The 22,667-nt window shown below is 41.0% G+C and overlaps 1 protein-coding gene across 2 annotated transcripts in view; it reads left to right on the forward strand.

The window, feature by feature from the left end:
* LOC118389370 (cadherin-22-like) overlaps positions 1-22,667 on the forward strand; it is a 287,048-nt gene that overhangs the window by 245,962 nt on the left and 18,419 nt on the right. For both annotated transcript variants that reach the window (XM_052527250.1, XM_052527251.1), the window contains one exon: positions 6,174-6,295. In XM_052527250.1, coding sequence (XP_052383210.1) covers positions 6,174-6,295 — 122 coding nt within the window. The remainder of the gene's footprint in view (positions 1-6,173; positions 6,296-22,667) is intronic.

A 22,667-nucleotide genomic window follows, 5' to 3' on the forward strand; every position in this document is an offset into this window, starting at 1 on the left:
TCAAGTAGCAGTCAATATAAACTAGGAAAATCATGTCATCTTGTCACTTCTCTGGAGTCCAGATTAAGCAAATGATCCTACCTGGGGCGGCAAATGGTTAGCCGTTGGACTTAACCGGAAGGTTGTGAGTTCAAACCCCCCGAGCTGACAAGGGACAAATCTGTCCCTTGAACAGGCAGGGGCAGTACTGTTCCCAGGCCGTCATTGAAAATAAGAATCTGTTCTTAACTGACTTGCCTGGTTAAATAAAGGTCAAATTAAATGCAGCGAGGGCTGCGGGATCAGATGGAAAGCATGATCTGCCGGTGACCTTTTTCTTCCTCACAAATATCGTAATTAATTTCGTAGGTCGTAGGTCGGCTACTCTGATTTTGCCAAGCACCACCTAAGAAAATTAAACAAGAACTTTATGGTCACTCATCTGGATATGAGAGCCAATGCTGATGACTGGTCATTGGTCAATAAATCAATCAATAAAATGTATTTATAAAGCCCTTTTTACATCAGTAGAGCAATGCAGATGTAGAAGCATGTTGGCTAGGAAAGACTCCCTAGAAAAGGCAGGAACATTGGAAGAAACCTAGAGGGGAACAAGGCTCTGAGGGGTGGCCAGTCCTCTTCTGGCTATGCCAGTGGAGATTATAACCGTCACAGTGTACATTTAGGCTATATTGTTCAAGAATTTCAGATATTCATAGATGACTAGCATGGTCAAATAATAATCAGTGGTTAGAGGGTGCAACAGGTCAGCACCTCAGGAGTAAATGTCAGTTGGCTTTTCATAGCCGAGCATAGAGGTCGAGACAGTAGGAGAGCGAGAGAGAGGTTCGAAACAGCAGGTCCGGGAAAAGGTAGCAGGTCCTTTGAACAGGTCAACAGTCAAGACATGCAACTTTTTGGTTCTGAGGCACAGATTAGATGTTTTTGAAACAAGAATTTGGTGCAATGCAGTAGGCCTATGTTGGTGACCATATCGAATAAGCAAATGTATAATACAAATGGTAAGCTAAATGTAGCCTATTGAAATATGCATGACATTTTTTTGTGTTTTTTAAATGATTTTTCATGAAAGAAATCGGCCGATTTGTTTTATTTATAATGACAATTACAACAATACTGAATGAACACTTATTTTAACTTAATATAATACATCAAAATCAATTTAGCCTCAAATAAATAATGAAACATGTTCAATTTGGTTTAAATAATGCAAAAACAAAGTGTTGGAGAAGAAAGTAAAAGTACAATAGGTGCCATGTAAGAAAGCTAACGTTTAAGTTCCTTGCTCAGAACATGAGAACATGTAACGGCTGTTGGTGGAAGAAGGTGAGGACCAAGGGGCAGCGTGGTACGTGTTCATCCTTTATAAGTTGAACTGAACACTGAATAGCAAAACAAAGAGAACAACCGAAACAGAAAGCAACTACCCACAAAAACCCAGTGAAAAAGCTACCTAAGTATGGTTCTCAGAGCCAACGATAGACAGCTGCCTCTGATTGAGAACCACACCCGGCCAAACAACAAAGAAATACAAAACATAGAATGTCCACACTAGTCACACCCTGGCCTAACCAAAATAGAGAATAAAAGCCTCTCTATGGCCAGGGCGTACTGGCACCGAGCACACCGGTCTATAAATGCTCGGCCGAGACACAGTGCGCATCACCCCATAGCATGGGGCCTGACCAATCCCATGCGTGCCACGGTAAGCACGGGGAGTGGGCTCAGGTCTCCAACCTGACTCCGCCACACTCCCCAGGTGCCCCCCGCAAAAACATTTTTGGGGGCTGCCTCTCGGGCTTCCTTGCCAACCGTGTTCCCTCGTACCGCTGGTTCCCTTCTCCTGCTGCCTTTGCTCTCCTGGCTCTCCACCTGTTCCCATAGGAGGCGATCCCTTCCAGCCAGGATCTCCTCCCATGTGTAGGATCCCTTTCCGTCCAGAATGTCTTCCCATGTCCAGTCCTCTTTTCCATGCTGCTTGGTCCTTTGGTGGTTGGTAGTTCTGTAACGGCTGTTGGTGGAAGAAGGTGAGGACCAAGGTGCAGCGTTGTACATGTTCATGCTTTATTAGTTGAACTGAACACTGAATAGCAAAACAACAAAGAGAACAACCCAAACAGTTCTGTCTGGTGCAGACACAAAAACAGAAAGCAACTACCCACAAAAAAAACAGTGGGAAAAAGCTACCTAAGTATGGTTCTCAATCAGAGACAACGATTATACATCTGCCTCTGATTGAGAACCACACCGGCCAAACAACAAAGAAATGAAAAACATAGAAAATGAACATAGAATGCCCACCCTAGTCACACCCTAGCCTAACCAAAATAGAGAATAAAAGCCTCTCTATGGTCAGGGCGTGACAGAACATATGAAAGCTGGTGGTTCCTTTTAACATGAGTCTTCAATATTCCCAGGTAAGAAGTTTTAGGTTGTAGTTATTATAGGAATTCTAGGACTATTTCTCTCTATACCATTTGTATTTCATTAACCTTTGACTATTGGATGTTCTTATAGGCACTTTAGTATTGCCAGTGTAACAGTATAGCTTCCGTACCTCTCCTCACTCCTCCCTGGGCTCGAACCAGGAACACGACGACAACAGCCACCCTCGAAGCAGCGTTACCCATGCAGAGCAAGGGAAACAACCACGAAACAACCACTCCAAGGCACAGAGCGAGTGACGTTTGAAACGCTATTAGCGGAAGTTGATAGGCTTGAAGTCATAAACAACGCAATGCCTGAAGCACAGCGAAGAGCTGCTGGAAAAACGCATGAAAGTGCTGTTTGAATGAATGCTTACGAGCCTGCTGGTGCCTACCATCACTCAGTCAGACTGCTCTATCAAATCAGACTTAATTATAACATAATAACACACAGAAATATGAGCCTTGGGTCATTAATATGGTCGAATCCGGAAACTATCATCTCAAACAAAACGTTTATTCTTTCAGTGAAATACGGAACCGTTCCGTATTTTATCTAATGGGTGGCATCCATAAGTCTAAATATTCCTGTTACATTGCACAACCTTCAATGTTATGTCATAATTACGTAGAATTCTGGCAAATGAGTTCGCAACGAGCCAGGCGGCCCAAACTGTTGCATATACCCTGACTCTGCGTGCAATGAACGCAAGAGAAGTGACACAATTTCACCTGGTGAATATTGCCTGCTAACCTGGATTTCTTTTAGCTAAATATGCAGGTTTAAAAATATATACGTCTGTGTATTGATATTTATGATATTTATGGTTAGGTACACGTTGGAACAACGGCAGTCCTTTTTCACGAATGCGCACCGCATCGATTATATGCAACGCAGGACACACTAGATAAACTAGTAATATCATCAACCATGTGTAGTTAACTAGTGATTATGATTGGTTGATTGATTGTTTTTTATAACATAAGTTTAATGCTAGCTAGCAGCTTACCTTGGCTTCTTACTGCATTTGCGTAACAGGCAGTTTCCTCGTGAGGCAGGTGGTTAGAGCGTTGGACTAGTTAACTGTAAGGTTGCAAGATTGAATCTCTGAGCTGACAAGGTAAAAATCTGTCGTTCTGCCCCTGAACAAGGCAGTTACCCCACTGTACCTAGGCCATCATTGAAAATAAGAATGTGTTCTTAACTGACTTGCGTGTAAAAAGAAAACGGCCAAATCAGCATCCAAAAATACCGATTTCCGATTGTTATGAAAACTTGAAATTGGCCATTCCGATTAATCAGTCGACCTCCACTCACAACCCTCCAAAAACCTTCTCACTGCAATAGCTCACCTGATTTGTGTTGATTGACAATTGCTGGCCCAATCAGAGGGCTGAGTGTGTTTCACTAGCTGCATGGAGAGTAGCCTAACCCACGGAGACTCTGTGCCACAAAATGAGTGACAAAACGTTACAAAACCTGGCCAGATAATTTCAAGTCATCAGTCTCAAGTCAATGTCGAGTCTCAACTAAATGTACAGAATAAGACCAAATATTGTTTACCCAGATTTTAGCAGAGATGCAGAGAAGCATATTTAGGGGGTGGGGGGAATGATTTGGGGATGACATTTAAACCAAAGTGTGTATTCCAGACACTTATTGTCATTCAAGGTATGAAAACAAATATCTAAATATGTCTTGTTTTGGTCAGCTGTATAGTACAACGTCACAATTTGATTGTTGATATACAGTACTGTATGACCCCATTCTCTACTTCACTGATCTTTCGCCTCAGAAGGGAGATGAAACAAAGACCAAATAACTCAATCCATTCATATCCCCATTTCCCTATTGACCGAATTGACATTTAGAACAAACTGCTTCCTGTAGCAACCAAGCTGAACTATTAAGTGTGAACTACACAATCCCTTTATGTCTTGAGCCTGGTTCTGTGGTATAGTAGTAGTTTTTTTTAATGTAATTTCCACTGATGCCATTCTCATATCTGCTCTGTAGGACCCCTGTGAGTACTGTGAGTGCACATCCATTTATATTCTTGCTGCTCAGGCAAATAGCAGTCAATTAAAATATAGCATCGATGTAAGGATTATGCTGTTAGTGGAGTGAGTATTCTCATTAGCAACACTACCTCCACTGTGAAATGAAGAGTGAGTGATTGGTGGCACTTTCAATTTAAATGTTGTGTTGTTATGGACTTTGAAACTGTGAATGGATGACAATTATAATAACATCACAACATTTGTTGACTGCACACAGTTACATATGGAGATATGTTTGAATGTAATTACAATACATGCACATCCATCAGATAGGGTCATCACACATGAGATTGCAATGAGGACTCACTCTCAATTGATAAGGAGATACATTCGTAAAATGGTAACTCATAACTTCCAACATGGAAACTCGTCAAACATAATCAAATAATTCGGAATCCGAATTCAAATGCACGTAGATGTCGACGCGCAGAACCCACTGAGTTTTGTAATTAGGGGTGGTGAGTCTGATTTAAAGCGGATTTTGATTGTGCTAATTATGTAATCGTCTTCCCTTCCACGTTTCGATGAGGCCTTTTAAGAAGTTCACTGAGAGAATAGGGGTGTGAACATTGCTTTGTTATCTTTTAACAGGGGCATGATCAAAATAATTGACATTATTATAACATATTATTAAGGGTGTTAATCCATATTTCAATGTTTAAGTCAGGCCCCTGGTGTACTCTAATCATTAAAGTTGTATTTTTTTATATTCATTATTTCATAGTTGGAGCTCTGACATGGAAATCAGTGGCCCTGCGGCCTTGTGAATGTTGACCTGTTAAAAGGTCTTACTCACATCGGCTGCGGAGAGCATGATCACACAGTCGTCCGGGACAGCTGATGCTCTTGTGTCACTGGGCAGCTCTCGGCTGTGCTTCCCTTTGTAGTTTGTAATCGCTTGCAAGCCCTGCCACATCCGACAATTGTCAGAGCCGGTGTAGTACAATTCGATCTTAGTCCATTATTGACGCTTTGCCTGTTTGATGGTTCGTCGGAGGGCATTTCTTATAAGCTTCCTCGTTAGAGTCCCGCTCCTTGAAAGCGGCAGCTCTACCCTTTAGCTCAATGTGAATATTACCTGTAATCCATGTGTTCTGGTTGAGGTATGTACGTACAGTCACTGTGGGGACGACATCCTCAATGCACTTATTGATGTGACTGATGTGTTGTACTCCTCAATACCGTCGGAAGAATCACAGTATATATTCCAGTCTGTGCTAGAAAAACAGTCCTGTAGTTTAGCATCTGCTTCTTCTGACCACTTTATAGACCAAGTCACTGGTGCTTCCTGCTTTAATTTTCGCTTGTAAGCAGGAATCAGGAGGATATAATTATGGTCAGATTTGCCAAATGGAGGGAGATTGGAGAGCTTTGTACACGTCTCTGTGTGTGGAGAAAAGGTGATATTAATATGCACTGCACGATATTATGACCTCCCTGTTTTCTCAGATTTCAATCAGCTTTGCACTGCATTTCACCTCTGAAAGTTATATATAGAATGATGTACAGTTTTGGTTTATTTGGTCATTTCTTTCAGTCTTTCAATATTATACATTGAAAGAGTGGATGTCCAGTTCAACACGTTACTTCAGTCACTACAATATTACTGTTATAGTATACAGTACATCACCATTTTGTAAAATATTCAATACAAACACTGCAAATTAATCTCTGTTCTCTTTGTAGATAATGTATCCCAGATATCCCATTCGTCAGTGAGCATTCGTATCCTGGATGTGAATGATAACCCTCCTGAACTGGCCACGCCCTATGAGGCATCCATCTGTGAGGATGCCAAGCCGGGTCAGGTAAGGGCAAACTTTTAAAGTATTGCATTAATACCATGTATTTAATGTGCTGGTTGTGTGAATGGTGTGTGTGAATGAAGTTGCTGGTATTTCATAAATTCATCATCATAATTATTTCCAGAAGATTAGCAAAAATATTACCATGACTCAACCAAAACTGAGTTCAACAGCAATAAGGGGCTAAGAAAACAGATCCCATTGGAAACCTGACTTAATTGGCAATATGTTTGAATACATTTTGAATTTCTAAGGTGTACATACAGAAATGTAATGTAATGCGATGATTTACCAACGCACCCTAGGGTTTTCAATATCACAGTTGTGGAACAGCCCATGGTTGCATTGTGCTCTTTCCAGTTTTGTTTTAAGAACTATCCAGCACCAGCAATCCAACTCCTCTACTTCATTTAAACTATCTCTGACGCATCAAATCGAAGATGTTGTTTCCAAAGCTGTGTTTAAAACACAAGTTGTTTGCCATATACTAGTAGACCTTTGTATGCTTGCTGGTCGGATGCAATGTTGGGAAATCAGTTTGTGTTGGCTGTAGAGCACAGCCAAGACATTCTTCCTCTTTGTCAGAATTGTTTCATTATCGCCTAGATTCTCATTTGGACCTTTCTCAATTGGACAGCATGATCTATTTGACACTTTGTTCCAAAGGCAATTTATAAACTCTGTTTTTGGCACACAAGCAGCTTACAAAACGAGGCTTACGCCAATACTAGAGTTATTGGTTATAAAAGGAAAATGTATGTCTGTGCTCTTTGCATTTGTGCTTTCTTGACTGAAGATCTAAAGCTGGGATTGAATCAGTATATTATAAGCCATTTAGCAGACACTTTTATCCAAAGTGACTTACAGTGAGTGTGTACATTTTAGTTTTGGTGGCCCCAGCATCAATATACAAGTATCAGTCTTCAATATAGTGTCAAAAAATACAAATTGAGTTAGCTCCCTTGGAGGAGTATGCTCATTTTAATTTGTTGACATCGTGCATTTGCATGCGATTTTATACCCTTTCATCTGTTGTATTTATTAAACAAACAAAAAATGCCAGCTGTTTTGATATTTACTACATAATAGTCAACAGCCGATTTAGTGGAGAGATTACACAATATCATTGAAGTTGGACAGAAATGAATGCATAATCCAAAGGTCATGAACTGGGAACAGTTGGTGGCGTAAGAATAAAACATGTGTGGCTGTATGCATAGTGCAGAAGAAGGAGAAAAGACAGAATAACCCTGATTCTCAACTCCCATTAAAAATGGACGGGGTCATTAAGGTATTTTATTTCCATTCATGGTCAACAAGCCACGGGCTCAGTTGGAGCCAATTACACTGAGCGGAGCAAAGGAATAATTAAAAGACTGGGGATGCATCCCAAATGGCATTTTACACCCTATATAGTATAGTTCACTACTTTTGATCAGGGCCCCATAGGCCCTAGTCAAAGGTAGTGCACTATATAAGGAGTAGGGTGACATCTGGGATGCACAGAGATTTTAAGCGAGGCCTCCAAGCTGGAAGCCACATTTACATGTGTAATGAGGCTTAGGCCTCCCCTCTTCTTGCTCTGCAGACTCTTAACTGCTCATCGCCCTCTGTGTTTGCAACCTCTCCCAATAACATTGTCTGGTCTGATCTCTCGCCACCTCGCTCCTTCCTCGCTCCCTCCTCCATCTGCAAGCCAACATTAACCTTCAACACATAATCATAGGGAGACCATTAGTCTTATTGTTGAGATTTTCCCCAACAGGATTCTTTCACAGGTCCATTTAGATTTCAGACGTGCAGCTCAAAGATGTTCAGCTCACGGGCACATTGGCATTTGGAAATCTTTTTCAAATAACGTAGATAGGACCATATTTTCCCATTTTAATTCATCCACTGACGACTATCCATTGATGGGTCAGGAAAAATGGTCAGTTTGTTGACAGGTGAGCGTTAGAAATAAAATGGAATGGGCTTCTGTTTTTGTTGAAGGCACAAACAAATAAAATTGTATTGGTTACATGCGCCGAATACAACAGGTGTAGACCATACAGTGAAATGCTTCCTTACAAGCCCTTATCCAACAATACAGTTAAGAAAATAAATACATGTTTAAATAAAAAATCTAAAATAAAAGTAACAAATAATTAAAGAGCAGCAGAAAAATAACAATAGCGAGGTTATATACATGGGCACCGGTTAGGCGAGATAACTGAGGTAATATGTACATGTAGGTAGAGTTAAAGTGACTATGCATTGATAATAAACAGAGAGTAACAGCAATGTAAAAGAGGGGGGGGGGGCAATGCAAATAGTCTGGGCAGCCATTTGATTAGCTGTTCAGGACTCCTATGGGTTATATGGCTTGCGGGTAGAAGCTGTTAATAAGTATTTTGGACCTAGACTTGGTGCTCCAGTACCACTTGCCGTGCGTACGCACTACCCTCTGTAGTGCCTTGATCGTTTGTTGTTGACGTGGACGGCAATGAACATGAAAATCTCAATCTGCTCCACTACACTGCATACAGTACTGTAAACCAGGACACTCAAAACTGTGCTCTCTTGGTCTAGCTGTCTCGTAGCTTGCTGGGACATTTCATTTATTTTCTTCCTGCTCTGTAATGTTCCAGAAGTTCTCTCGTCTTTGACCTCAAAAAAATTGAATGGAAATGTGTTGTCTTTGGGTCAGGGGTTTCTCGTGTTCATTCTCTGCCTTGGCATAGCTACTTGGAGCATTCTGGGACAGATTTGCTGCTCTCTATGGGGCCAATTCCGACCCAGGTTATGTGTGCGGAAATGAAACTTAATTCCCTTTTTATGCTCTTTTCTCTATACGTATTCTGACCTTGAACTTAAGCATGAGAATAACATGCTATTCACCCGTAATTATTTTAGGGTGGAGATCAAAGAAATTAAGGTGTGGAGGAGGTGTGTCTACAGATACGCCATATTCTGACCTTGACTTACTTCCCTCATAATTCCACCAGCCTAGTGCTCGTGAAAAGTTGGAATAAGGAATGTGCCACTGTAGCAAACGTGTAACAACTGTTTGGGTTTGAAAACCGGTCAAGGTGTAGAGAAATACTAGAAAAATGAGGCGAACAACTTCTACATTTAAAGGTTTAATAGACATACATACAGTGCCTACAATAAGTATTCACACCCCTTGCCTTTTTCCACATTTTGTTGTTACATCATGAATTAAGAATATATTATATTGAGATTTTGTGTCACTGGCCTACACACAATACCCCATTAATGGAATAATGTTTTTATACATTTAAAGGTATATTAGACATACATACAGTGCCTTCAATAAGTATTCACAACCCTTTTGCAATAAGGCACTAAAGTAAAACTGCTGACTCCTGAAAAAAGTGTTATGTTTGGGGCAAATTCAACGCAACACATCACTGGGTAGCACTTTTCATATTTTCAAGCATGGTTGTAGCTGCATCATGTTATGTGTACGCTTGCCATCGGCAAGAAAAATGTATGTTTTTTAGGATAAAAAGAAACAGAAAGCACAGGCGAAATCCTAGAGGAAAACCTGGTTCAGTCTGCTTTCCAACAGGCACTGGGAGGGAAATTCACCTTTCAGCAGGACAATAACCTAAATCACATGGCCAAATATACACTGGAGTTGCTTACCAAGACGACATTGAATGTTCCTGAGTGGCTTAGTTACATTCTTGACTTAAATCGACTTGAGAATCTATGGCAACACTTGAAAATGAATGTCTATCAATTAAGAATTTTAAACAGAATAGTTGTACACTCCAGGTGTAAAATTAAAAACATACCCAGAAAGACACAGCTGTAATCGCTGCCAACGGGGATTCTAACATGTATTACATTTACATTTACATTTAAGTCATTTAGCAGACGCTCTTATCCAGAGCGACTTACAAATTGGTGCATACACCTTATGACATCCAGTGGAACAGCCACTTACAATAGTGCATCTAAATCTTTTTAGGGGGGTGAGAAGGATTACTTACCCTATCCTAGGTATTCCTTGAAGAGGTGGGGTTTCAGGTGTCTCCGGAAGGAGATGTGTGAATATTTATGCAAATGAGATATTTCTGAATTAAATTTTCAATATATTAGCAAAAATCTCTAAAAACATGTTTTCACTGTCGTTATGGGGTATTGTGTGTAGATGAGAAAAAAATATATATTTACCCCATTTTGAATTCAGGCTGTAACACAGCAAAATGTGGAAAAAGTCAAGGGGTATGAATACTTTCTGAAGGCACTGTATGCATATGGAAAGACAGCCACGTTCCTCTAAAAGGTTCTCAGCAAATCTCTCCCCCTCCAGAGGGGAGGGCAGACCTAAATACTCTTGCCTTATCTGTTCGCTGTTTCACCCGTCCATGCCTGGTGCCAAAGCAATAAATCAAGACTGAGACCTTAGGGTTGAATAGACTATACATCTGAAACATCTTAATCACTTAAGGACACCCATGGATGATTTTATGGCTCAAGGGCCTAGATACCAGTTACTAAGACCTGTTTTGTGGTTACCTCTGGCGTTAGAGAAGGTACCTAAAGTTCAAAATCCATTAGGGAATAATCATCATAAAATAGTTTGCAGCAAAAGTCAAAGCACATGTGGACATCAATAAAATACATGTTGTACTATTATTCCACACTGGAGAAGGTGGTATGCACCAGAATGTCTGTGTTATCTAGTACCCTGTCTATTGCAAACTAATATTATTTTTATATATATTTGTTTTCAGCCACCCTTAATGTTGGATTGGATTTTGGTTTTACCACATGAAGACTTACAGTTTTTTTTGCAAGTGATTGTTTCTGCTTTCCTCACTTTATACTACCTTCAAATAATAGTACCTTTTTAATTATTGTACATGACCCATTTCATTTCCCCAACATTGAATGTGCCCATTTTGCACAGCCTAAAACTTTGATGCAGAGATACATTTGTATATATAGTGTATGTGGACACCCTTCAAATGAGTGGATTCGGCTATTTCAGCCACACTCATTGCCAAAAGATCTATAAAATCGAGCACACAGCCGCACAATCTCCATAATGAACATTGGCAGTAAAATGGCCTTACTGAAGAGCTCAGTGACATTCAACGTGGCACTGTCATAGGATGCCAGCTTTCCAATAAGTCAGTTCGTCAAATTTCTGCCCTGCTAGATCTGCCCCGGTCAATGCTGTAAATGCTGTTATTGTGAAGTGGAAATGTTTACGAGCAACAACAGCTCAGCTGAAAATTGGTGGGCCACACAAGCTCACGGAATGGGATCGCTGAGTGCTGAAGCGCGTAACACTTCAAAATCGTCTTGCCTCGGTTACAACACTCACCACAACACTCCACCACCCCAAACTGCGTCTGGAAGCAACGTCAGCACAATAACTGTTTGTCGGGAACTTTATGAAATGGGTTTCCATGGCCGAGCAGCCGCACACAAGCCTAAAATCACCATGCGCAATTCCAAGCCTGGGCTAGAGTGTTGTAAAGCTTACTGGCATTGGACTCTGGAGCAGTGGAAATGCGTTCTCTGGAGTGATGAATCATGCTTTACCATCTGGCAGTCCAATGGACAAATCTGAGTTTGGCAGATGTCAGCACCACACTACCTGCCCGAATGCATAATGCCAACTGACCTCAACCCCATTGAACACCTTTGGGATGAATTGGAATGGCGACTGCGAGCCAGGAATAATCTCCCAACATCAGTGCCCGACCTCACTAATGCTCTTGTGGCTGAATGGAAGCAAGTCCCCGCAGTAATGTTCCAACATGTAGTCGAAAGCCTTCCCAGAAGAGTGGAGGCTGTGACAGCAGCAAAGGGGAGACCAACTCCATATTAATGCCCATGATTTTGGAACACACTTTTGTTCATGTGGTGTACATTTAATAGATTAGCCTACATTCTATTAATACCTAACTTGTGGGTTTGCAGATTAATATAATTTGGTAAAATATGTTGTTCAGTAGCCGATATAGGATAAGGTCGCCTGCAAACCAGACAATCTAATGTAAAAAATGCAGCAACTCAATGGGAGCAGAGCATTGCAGGAGCACATTACACATTACAACAGGCCCTTCCCAAGCACATGAAAATTATTGAGTTGCTGTGTTTTTATGCATCATTTGTTTGGTCTGAACACGCTCTAAACTCAAACCCAGAGGTATATAAACCGTGATTGTTCCCTGGTGTTCCTGAGGGACAGACAACGGAGATGTCAGCCTGTGATCACGCCTTTGCACATTCCGAGGCAGTCTAAATGTGATGGGAATGACGGACACAGAGTGGGTCCAACACTTTTAGCTGGACAGAGCAGTGAGTATGGAGCTGTCATCTTATGTCGGATGATTTGGAGAGCAGGATCAACCAGCCAACATCACTCCCGGTTCTCCTCAGTCACCTGTGCTCACTCTGTATTTGCTACTGGGTCATTTCAGAGTGTCCGGAGATGTCGTTGGCATTCCCAAATCTCTGTCCATGTGCCTGTCCCTCTTCCTTGCTGCGATGCTACGGTACACCAACCACTTCATTCATTTCCCCGACGCCCCTGCAGAACATTGATGCATCAAGGAGAGGTTCCACGCCAAGGCCCCAATGTGCTCGGTGCCATCGGTGGCACCCATACACTGTAGCCACCAGGGCACCCTCTGTCGACGGGCATGTGTACAGAAATTGAATGAGGCAACAAGCTGTGAATGCTCAAGTGGTCTGTGATGCAGATCAGTTGATTTAGAGAGTTTGTTCCAAATTCCCAGGGTCAGCCCTTGACTCCTTCATTTTGTGGCACTCTGGGTTGGCGGAGAGAATGGCCACTCTGAATGGGGACTTGCTAGTCGGTGAGTAGCCCATGTTTAAGGAGTAAGATGTATGTAATTATGCTATTAGTTATATTAAAAGGTGTTTATCTCAACAGGCGACAAAGGCAATCCACTTCTGCCATGGCTCATGATGTCCTTCCACAACCCTTCAAGCCAGGAGGGGTATAATGTGTTACACTCTCACCAGGGGTATCGTGGAGAGTATCTTCAGAGTCCTAAAGAGCAGGTTCCTGCAACTTGACACTTCTGACTGTACCATGCTGCTAACACCTGTCAAGATGTGCCTGGTGTTCGTGGCATGTGCCATGTTACACAACATGGCAGTGAGGCGAGACATCCAAGCACCCGGTCCTGGTCCACAACAGCTGCAGCAAGATGAAGAGGAAGGCCGTTACCTGCAGGTCACCAGGGAGATGGCAGTGCTAGGAGAGCACACCAACAACTGTCCGATGGCTATATTGCTTAGGTGCATCCCCTCAAACCAAACACTTTCCATATATGTGACACGATTCAGGAAACTAGGCGTATGTCGCAAGTCACGACTTCACAGGAGAGCCGTTTGAATGTAAAAAAAAAAATGTTTTTATCAAAATGCGATTTTTGGCAGAAATGCCTTCTCGAACATGTGAACTTTCATGTGCCCTAAAAACATGGGTAATGGTAAATTAATAAACAAGTAATATTAGACACTCAGAACAAACTATAAACTGAATTGAATCTTTATTATTAAAAGTTCCCCTGGTTATGGCCTTTTTAACTTGGGGCTATGGTCCTGGAGTTCCTCTATAATCTCCCCCAATCTGTGGTTAAGGGTAGCATTGAGCTCCTTCAGCACGTGGTAAATCAACACACAGCTTATTGTGAAATAGACACAACATCACTTATTCTTCATAACGCATTCTTGTATTCCAATTTGTTGTGGCTAACGTTAGCTAGGCTAGCTAGGTGGCTAACATTGGCTAGGCTAGCTAGGTGGCTTATGTTAGCTGGGTTAGCGGTTAAGGTTAGGTTTAGGGGTTAAGATTATGGTTTTGTAACATGCTAGCTAAGTAGTTAAAGGGTTATGGTTAGGGTTAAGGTTGGGGTTAAGGTTAGGGTTAGGTTAAGGTGTTAAGTTTAGGGTAAGTGTTAGCCAACATGCTAAGTAGTTGCAAAGTAGCTCTAAAATAGCAAGTCGTTGCAAGGTAGCTGATTTGCAAAAATGCTAAAGATTTCCGTGATGAGATTTGAACACGCAACCTTTGTAACCTACTGTCTTAATCTCTGATTGAATACAAAATCACTGAATCAAAAATCTAAATCAATGCACTGAATACAAAATCGTGTACTGCACACAAAAACATGTATTTCCAATAAGCAATTAGTGTATATTTTACATTAATCTGTGATAATGGGTTGGATCAATTCCTGTTAGGGGCGTGGTCAAACAGGTGCGGAATGTCTCCTGGAGGGCCCTCTCCCCTCTGTATTGTCACCCCTATTTTACATGTCTTTAACCAAAGCCTAAAGGAATGTGTGTTAACAGGCATGGAAGGAAGCTAAAGTAATTCCACTACCTAAAAATAGTAAAGCAACCTTTGCTGGCTCCAACAACCACCCAATCAGTTTGCTGCCTGTTCTTAGTAAACTGATAGAGAGAATTGTGTTTGAACAAATACAATACTCTTCTTTTAAAGAACAAGTTTACTACTGACTTTCAGCATGCATATACAGAAGGACACTCAACTTGTACTGCAGTTACTCAGATGGCTGGCTAAAAAGAAATGGATAAGAAGCTGATGATAGTTGGAGCTGTTTTAGATTATCAGTGCAGCCTTTCGTGTTTTTGGTCATAATTTGTTATTGAAAGAACTTACTTGTTATGGCTTTAAATCACCTGCCATCACATGGTTGGAGAATTACTTATCCAATAGAACTCTGAGACTATTCTTCAATGAAAGCTTTTCTAACGTAAGATATGTACAGTGCGGTATCCCTCAGGGCAGTTGCCTTGATATGCCACTTGTCTTACAAGAAGCACAGACTACTATATATGCTGATGATTGCACACTCTACACAACAGCACCTACAGCCAGTGATATCACTGAGGCTCTCAGCAAGGAGTTACAGTCAGTGTCAGAATGGGTCATTAACAACATAATGATCTTAAATACATCTAAAACCAAAAGCATTGTATTTGGTTCAAAACATTCTCTTGGACCAGAACGTCAACTGGAGTTGTGCATAAAGGGTGACCATTGAACAAATTGAAGAAGTTGAACTCCCAGGAGTAACATTCCTAAGTAGTTGCAAAGTATGTTAAGTTGTCACTAAGTCAGTTACCATGGTCAAGTCATTTAGACAAAGTTGTTGTGAAGATGGGAAGAGGTATGTCTGTTATAAAAAGCTGTTCTGGGTTTTTTCAGGCTCTGATCTTGTCCCATCTTGATTACTGTCCGGTAATTTGGTCAGGTGCAGCAAAGAAATGCCTATCGAAGCTGCAGCTGGCTCAAAACAAAAGCACCATGTCTTGTCCTGAACTGTACACACTGAACTGACACCAACAACATGAATGATAGTCTTTCATAGTTAAGGAGAAATTGACGACTTCTCTTCTAGTCTTTAAAAAGACTTGTGTGTGTTGAAAATGCCTACTTGTATAATCTATTAGCGTACACTTCAAAGAGACGTACATACCCCCATCAGACACGTGTTTCTTCAGGTACCCAAACCAAAACCAGATATAATGTGTCGATCAGTTATATTTATAGAGCCAGGTTAACAGGCAAAAAGCAAGTTTAGCTTTAAAAAAACAGATAAAAAACATATTGTATCACAGCGCCTCTCCTCTTTCTAAAGATCTACTTTAACTGTAGGCTACTGTATATAACAATAAGAATATGGATATATGATTAGTGTGTAATTTGTGTTGTCTCTTGGTGTCTTTCCGATATATAACCCTTATTTAATTTAATTTAATGTAATATCTTATGTTGTTCTTGTCTATAACTGTTCTGTACTTTGTCATACATTTGTATATATTATGTGGACCCAAGGAATAGTAGCTGCTACATTTTGCAGTAGCTAATGGGTATCCTCATGAACTAAACTAAACTCTTCCATCCGCTCCTCCTCCAACCGCAATTGAGGACGGTACACTGGGTCATCTGGACCTGGGGGTGTATTGGCACTGGCACATGTCTTTCTTCCTCCGTTCAACCCTCAACTGGAGGAAAGCTACAAAGTAGGCCTACCGCCCTCTCTCGGGGGAACAGCAGGTGTCTCCTCGTCTAAAGGAGATGAAAGTAGGAGGGAAAGTCTCAGTTTTACCTATACTGTAGGACGCCATCTGCAGTCTCTAATTATACATTTCTTAATTTCTTTCAACAGTGTCATGGAATTGCTGGCCTTACTGACTAGTGCTTCTGCAATCCCGGCTACAGCATCTGATAGGGGGTCACTGTCCGACATCCCTGCCTGCACTGTGGGATAAACAAACTGCTTTTATTTGAGACAGATGTCTCCCACTACATATCATATGTCTACAATTCATCTTTTGTCAATCCTTATCATTGTGGGCTAATTTATACTGTATGTATTTACCTTGATCATTATCCACACCATCACCATATCCGTGGGTGTCGGTGGTGGAGAGGGTCGATCCAATCAGCTCCTCCCAAGGAGCGAGGTGGAGCTTCGTGCTTGGCCCTCCACTGGTCGCACTGAACAAGGTCCTAAGGTTCGACAATCTGGACTTTACGGCAGTTTGGATGTCTCTTTTGCAACTTGTCAGGGCGCTCATCCAGCCTAATACCGAATGCCAGATTTGTTGTTTTCTACTGGAGTCACTTTTAAGCGTATAGTAAATAAATAGAACGAGTCATATCAGTGGCCAGTATCTCCAGCTCCTCGCTGGAGAAATTGGTTTGTGTCTTTTTTTCCATCTCTTCCATGGTGGTTCTGGACTACTAGTCATACTGATAACCTTAAATAGCCCAGTATTCCATTCCATCTAGTTGAAACAATTGTTTACAAGTCGGATGATAGCCCTTCATTTACCGTGATGATAACCCCACTAAAATGGGCAAGCTGCAGCTGTTAATTGAATTTGACTTGTGCAATGGAATCCCTGAAATTGAGTCAAGCTGCCCCACCACCTGCACAAGTAAGAAATTGGCTATATTAGGCTTTGTGCACTCATAGTTTCAAATATGCAAATTAAAATAGCTTACGGTCAAGCACTATCCAGGTTCTAAATGTCAACTTAAATTTAATTTGATTTGACAGCGAAAGAAAGATATTACAATTTTAATCTGGGGTAGCCTGCTTCATGTTTTAATAACAGATTTTTATTCTTATTTCATGGTGACAGTGTCCTGTATGTTAACTTTGACTTTCAAAATAAAAGTAGTGAGGTTCTTGAGCTAGTTTGTTTAATGAGGACATTTTTGTCTGTTTGGGATCTCCATGATAACATTGCAGCAGCCAAAAGAAGATCAACATGGGTTTTCTTGCCTAGAATATACATTTTCAGAGTGCGGAAGGAAGTCACACCCAAACTAGCTTGTCACACACATGAATAACATAAGTCTGATAATAACAGAGCGCATAGAAAAGGACAGTAGCTTGTATTTCTTCATGGATATCAAGGTAAGCCAGGTTTTCTGAACTATTTTACCAATACTATTTTTTTATCATAAAATCATTTATCTTTTGTCTCTCTGAGTTTTCATAATTTTACTTCAATTCGCAAGTGGCTGAATCTCACCGGGAAAAATCATCAGAGCAAGGGAAACAGCTTCCCTCTGTCTCAGTATGTGTAGCCCATGTATCTGATGACCTAAAGAGTATGACATGTGTCCGCCGTAGCATTTGATTGATTGATGCCAGCAAGCATTTGGCCACCCTTGATTCAATTTAAAAAAAATAATTAGCCAATCAGCATTGAACTGAGCTCAATTGTGGGTTGTCCTGGCGCAGCAAAACTCCCCCTGAGGTAGGCCAGTTTGGATTTGGCTTCACACAAATCAAATCACATCCAAAGCAAAACGTTATTGTCAGAAAAACATATCTGTTTCTGGTCTGCTTGTGTTGTCCTGCAGTAGCTAGCTTGCTAAATCAGCCCTTTTCTAAGCCATGGATGGAGATGGGTATTTGGACTTAATTCTCTGTACAGGACAAGGATTATGATCTAACCAAAAAATGCATATATTGTGCCACTAGCCTGAGATGATTGAAGTTCAATATGAAGCCAAGCTGTAGCCTAGTAGGCTCATGTTAACTAGCTAGCTAACTTTTCTGGTTCATTGTTGCCTATGTAAAGTAGTTAGGCTAGCAAACATTTTAGCTATGACAACAAAAAGCATACTGTATGACAGAGCCATAGACTGTTTTGTCTACATGAAAGAGAGGAGGCTGGCATTGGCTTTCAACTAATAATTATTTGCACGGATGCACGCACACACAGAGAGAAATCAGTACCTTGGATAGCCACATGATATTTAGGAACATTGATTGGACGACATTGTTTTTGGTATCTTTAAGTTTGTATTTTATGATGTTTAAATGTTTATGTTGAGATGTTGCTGGAATAGCGGAGGCAGTGCTCCTGTTGTCTTTGTGCTGCCTTGCGGTAACTCTGTGGTTCTAAATCGGTAGTTGTTTAGTAAACTGTCGAAAAAATATTAACTTGCTTGACATTGCTGTAGGACATGTAACTGTTTGTTACAATCAATATTTGCTTTGTGGACTTCACGAGACAGAGGTTGCTCTCCAGTTTTGTGATGAAACAAACGTAATGTGAAGTTGAATTTATTTTGATTAATATAATAATAAATGTATTTATTAAATTAATAAATAATAATATTATTATTATTTATTTATTTATTTCGCCACTGTGTGACTGTCTTTTTGTTGTCTCGGTCTTATTGTATATCACGGTGGTGTATGAACGAATGGGTTATATCAGAACATAAGGTGTAATATGGCTTTTTTACTTCCCCAGTGATTTAACCAACGCACCGCTACTGAAAAAGGAATAGATTTCCTAAGTCTGAATCGGGTTCTATGTTTTTTTTTTTGCCCCATTTTGTTTCACTCTACTTCTGAACCATTTTACAATACGTGCAAATGTCTCTTAGATGCCATGTTCCTTTCACTCTTAGTCCTGCTGGGGAGCATGAATCAATACATCAACCCATTCATGAATTACCAGAATGACATACTGTACATTTACAGTATATTGCTGTGAAGAAATAGCTTATTCTAAGAGGATTTGTTGAGTAAGGAAATAAACGTTGAATACTTTCATGTTTTGGCTAAAATCAGCTGCACACCAAATGCTAAAAGGTAGTTCTGCCAAAAAAACACATGTTTTTTCAAAGGGCAATGTATGACCCACTCATAGTTTCCTGATAAAAAAATAGACACAATTATAACAAGGCCTTACAGTATCTTAATCCTCCTTAAGGAACCCTCTCTGCACTGGGTATTACAGTATTACCATTGGGTCATGATATTTACTTGGATATAAAGCTCATGCCTAGTGTCAGTGATGCACAGCCAGAAACCTGTTATTTATTCAACAAATTAGACAGCCAAAGGCAGAGCCTGGAGGTGCGGAAGGGCAGTGGTTGTTTGCGTGTTAAATTAGCTTGAATTTTGTTACCGTTCCCGAGAACACTATTTATCAGCTGGCTAAGTTGGATAGAGCACAGCCTCTCAGAAGTGAGCATAATTGCCTAAATGTTTCTTACACCTGGAGTACTAGCTAAACATTTGATATCTGCACTTTGGCCATGATTCTGTCTGCTCTGCCTTCAGTACATGCAATTACTTTATGGCCTCTAAGAAATGTGTAAGGTCAATGACTGTATTTATTTTCCGTCAATAGTTTCTGGAATAGCTGGTTGCAATGTTTCCACTTGTGCTAACTTTGTAGGGTATTCTAGATAGTCATTTTCTAGATAGTCATCATTCGACTTTATTTTCCTCTCTGTACTAGTCATGCAGGTTTACCATGGCATAACAAAACATGTACTGCCATCCTATATGGTGTCTACACAGTCCTACACAGTGGACACTTAATTTGCTCGAAATATCCCCTTTAAGCCTATCAACACACACACCACCATATTTCCACTTTCAGCCCAGGAACTCTGTCATACCAGCATCTGTCAGCTCAGTATGGCCCACACAACCTCATTAGGGGATTTTCATTAAGTGTGTATATGGCATGCCTATCACCCATGCCTTGTCAGCGTGTGAGTTTTGTGACTCAAGTTTGGTGGCACCGCAGTGAAAATTTGAGGAGCTGGCAACATGGCATATTTGTTTGTGTTTAAAGGCAAGATAAATCAGGCAAAGAAAATGGCTGAGATGTAAATAAAGGACTTAGGGTTCTGTCCCAAATGGTACCCCCTGTAATTGCACTACATTTGACCCGCCCCCATGGACAAAAGTAGTTCACAATGTAGAGTGTCCAGAATAGAGTGGCATTTGAGATGCAACTTTAGGTGACAGAGAATAAGCAGCTTTAGCTCGAGAGCAAAGTTAATGCCAGTTGTGTGACACAGGCGCAGATTATGGCAAATTGCTTTTCTGCTATTTATTTGTGGGTGTTTATGTCTGTCCTTTAGGTCACTATGAAGGGACTCGTTCAACTGTATGGCTTTCTGAATACAGTAAGGGGTCAAAGAAACACATTGGTGACACGTAGGCTACATACAACTGTCGTCGCTTACCGTATTAGAATCTCTATTAGCTGTTCCTTATGCGGCAGCTACTCTTCCTGGGATTCACTGTAGGTTCCTTCTGAATTTACATATTCGAAGGCTCATCTTGGATCGCCCAGGATTGAGAGAGAGAGATAGATCACTATCCTCTGCCGTGCCTTGATTGCTTTACTGTTGATGATATCTGGAAATGGCCCATCTACAGTTGCTAGCCCCAATTCTGACTTGTGCTCTGATATCTGTTTCACTGATTTCTGCTCTCGTAAATGCCTGGGTTTTCGGCATGTTAACACAAGAAGCTTATTACCTAAAATGCATCAATTGAAAGTGTCGGTTCTCAGCTCCAATCCAGATGTGTTGGTCATTACTGAGACGTGGTTAAGAAAGAGTGTTTTGAATACTGATGTTAACCTTTCTGGTTATAACCTTTATCGGCAAGACATATCTTCCAAAGGTGGGGGAGTGGCAATCTTTACCAAGGATCACCTTCAGTGCTCGGTTGTCTCCACAAAGACTGTCCCCAAACAATTTGATTTGCTGGTTTTAAGCAATAAACTTTCAAATAGCTCTTCGTTGACTGTTGCTGGGTGTTATCGTCCTCCATCAGCAGAGGCCTGTACCCTACCTGCCCTAAGCTCTCTCCTGGCCCCTTACACTTACACGTCTGAATTTGACCTGCTAGGTGACCTAAACTGGGACATGCTTAAACCACCTGACCAAGTTCTAAGGCAATGGGACTCCCTAAATCTTTCTCAGATTATTACCAATCCCACAAGGTGTTACCCCAAACACCCAGAAAAGGCTACTCTCCTCAATGTTATCCTCACAAATAATCCTGATAGGTATCAGTCTGGTGTATTCTGTAATGACCTAATTGATCACTGTTTTACAGCCTGTGTTCGTAATGGCTGCTCAGTGAAACGATCTGTCCTGGCTTGACATAATGAAAGTTTGATTTTTATATCATTTTATTTGAATTTGCCGCACTGCATTTTCCCTGGCTTTTGGCCAAGTGGGACGCAAGCGTCCCCTATACCATAAGAAGTTTATGTCCAACAAGCTTTCTCTGCCATTAACCTTGTTCTGAACACCTCCAAAACAAAGGTCATGTGGTTTGGTAAGAAGAATGCCCCTCACCTGGCTTAACTGGTGCCTCCAGGGACACTACCTACTGCTCTCATCGTCACTCAATGCCTAGGTTTACCTCCACTGTACTCACATCCTACCATACCCTTGCCTGTACAATACACCCTGAATCTATTCCACCACGCCCAGAAATCTGCTATTTTTAATTCTCTGTCCCCAAACCCTTATCCTACTCCTCCTCTGTTCCCCTGGCGATGTAGAGGTTAACCCAGGCCCTGTAGCCCCCAGCACCACACCTATTCCCAGGCTCCAGGCACTCTCGTTTGTTGACTTCTGTAACCGTAAAAGCCTGTAGGTCTGTGCCTAAACAATTAGAGTTTCTACTTTTGAAAATCCACCTTTCTATAAATTAGTCTCTCAACGTTGCCACCAACATCTCTGGGATATGTGAGACCTTAGCATCCCACCTCGCCAACAGCCAGTGAAATTGCAGAGCGCCAAATTCAAAACAACAGAAATCCCATCATTAAAATTAATCAAACATACAAGTATTTTACACCATTTTAAAAATAAACTTCTTGTAAATCCAGCCACAGTGTCTGACTTCAAATAGGCTTTAAGGCAAAAGCTCACCAAATGATTATGTTAGGTCAGCACCTAGTCACAGAAAACCATAAAGCCATTTTCCAGCCAAAGAGAGCCCTCACAAAAGTCAGAAATTGCGATTAAATTGATCACTAACCTTTG

The sequence above is a fragment of the Oncorhynchus keta genome, chromosome 10 (genome assembly GCF_023373465.1).
Source record: "Oncorhynchus keta strain PuntledgeMale-10-30-2019 chromosome 10, Oket_V2, whole genome shotgun sequence".
Lineage (NCBI taxonomy): Eukaryota > Metazoa > Chordata > Actinopteri > Salmoniformes > Salmonidae > Oncorhynchus > Oncorhynchus keta.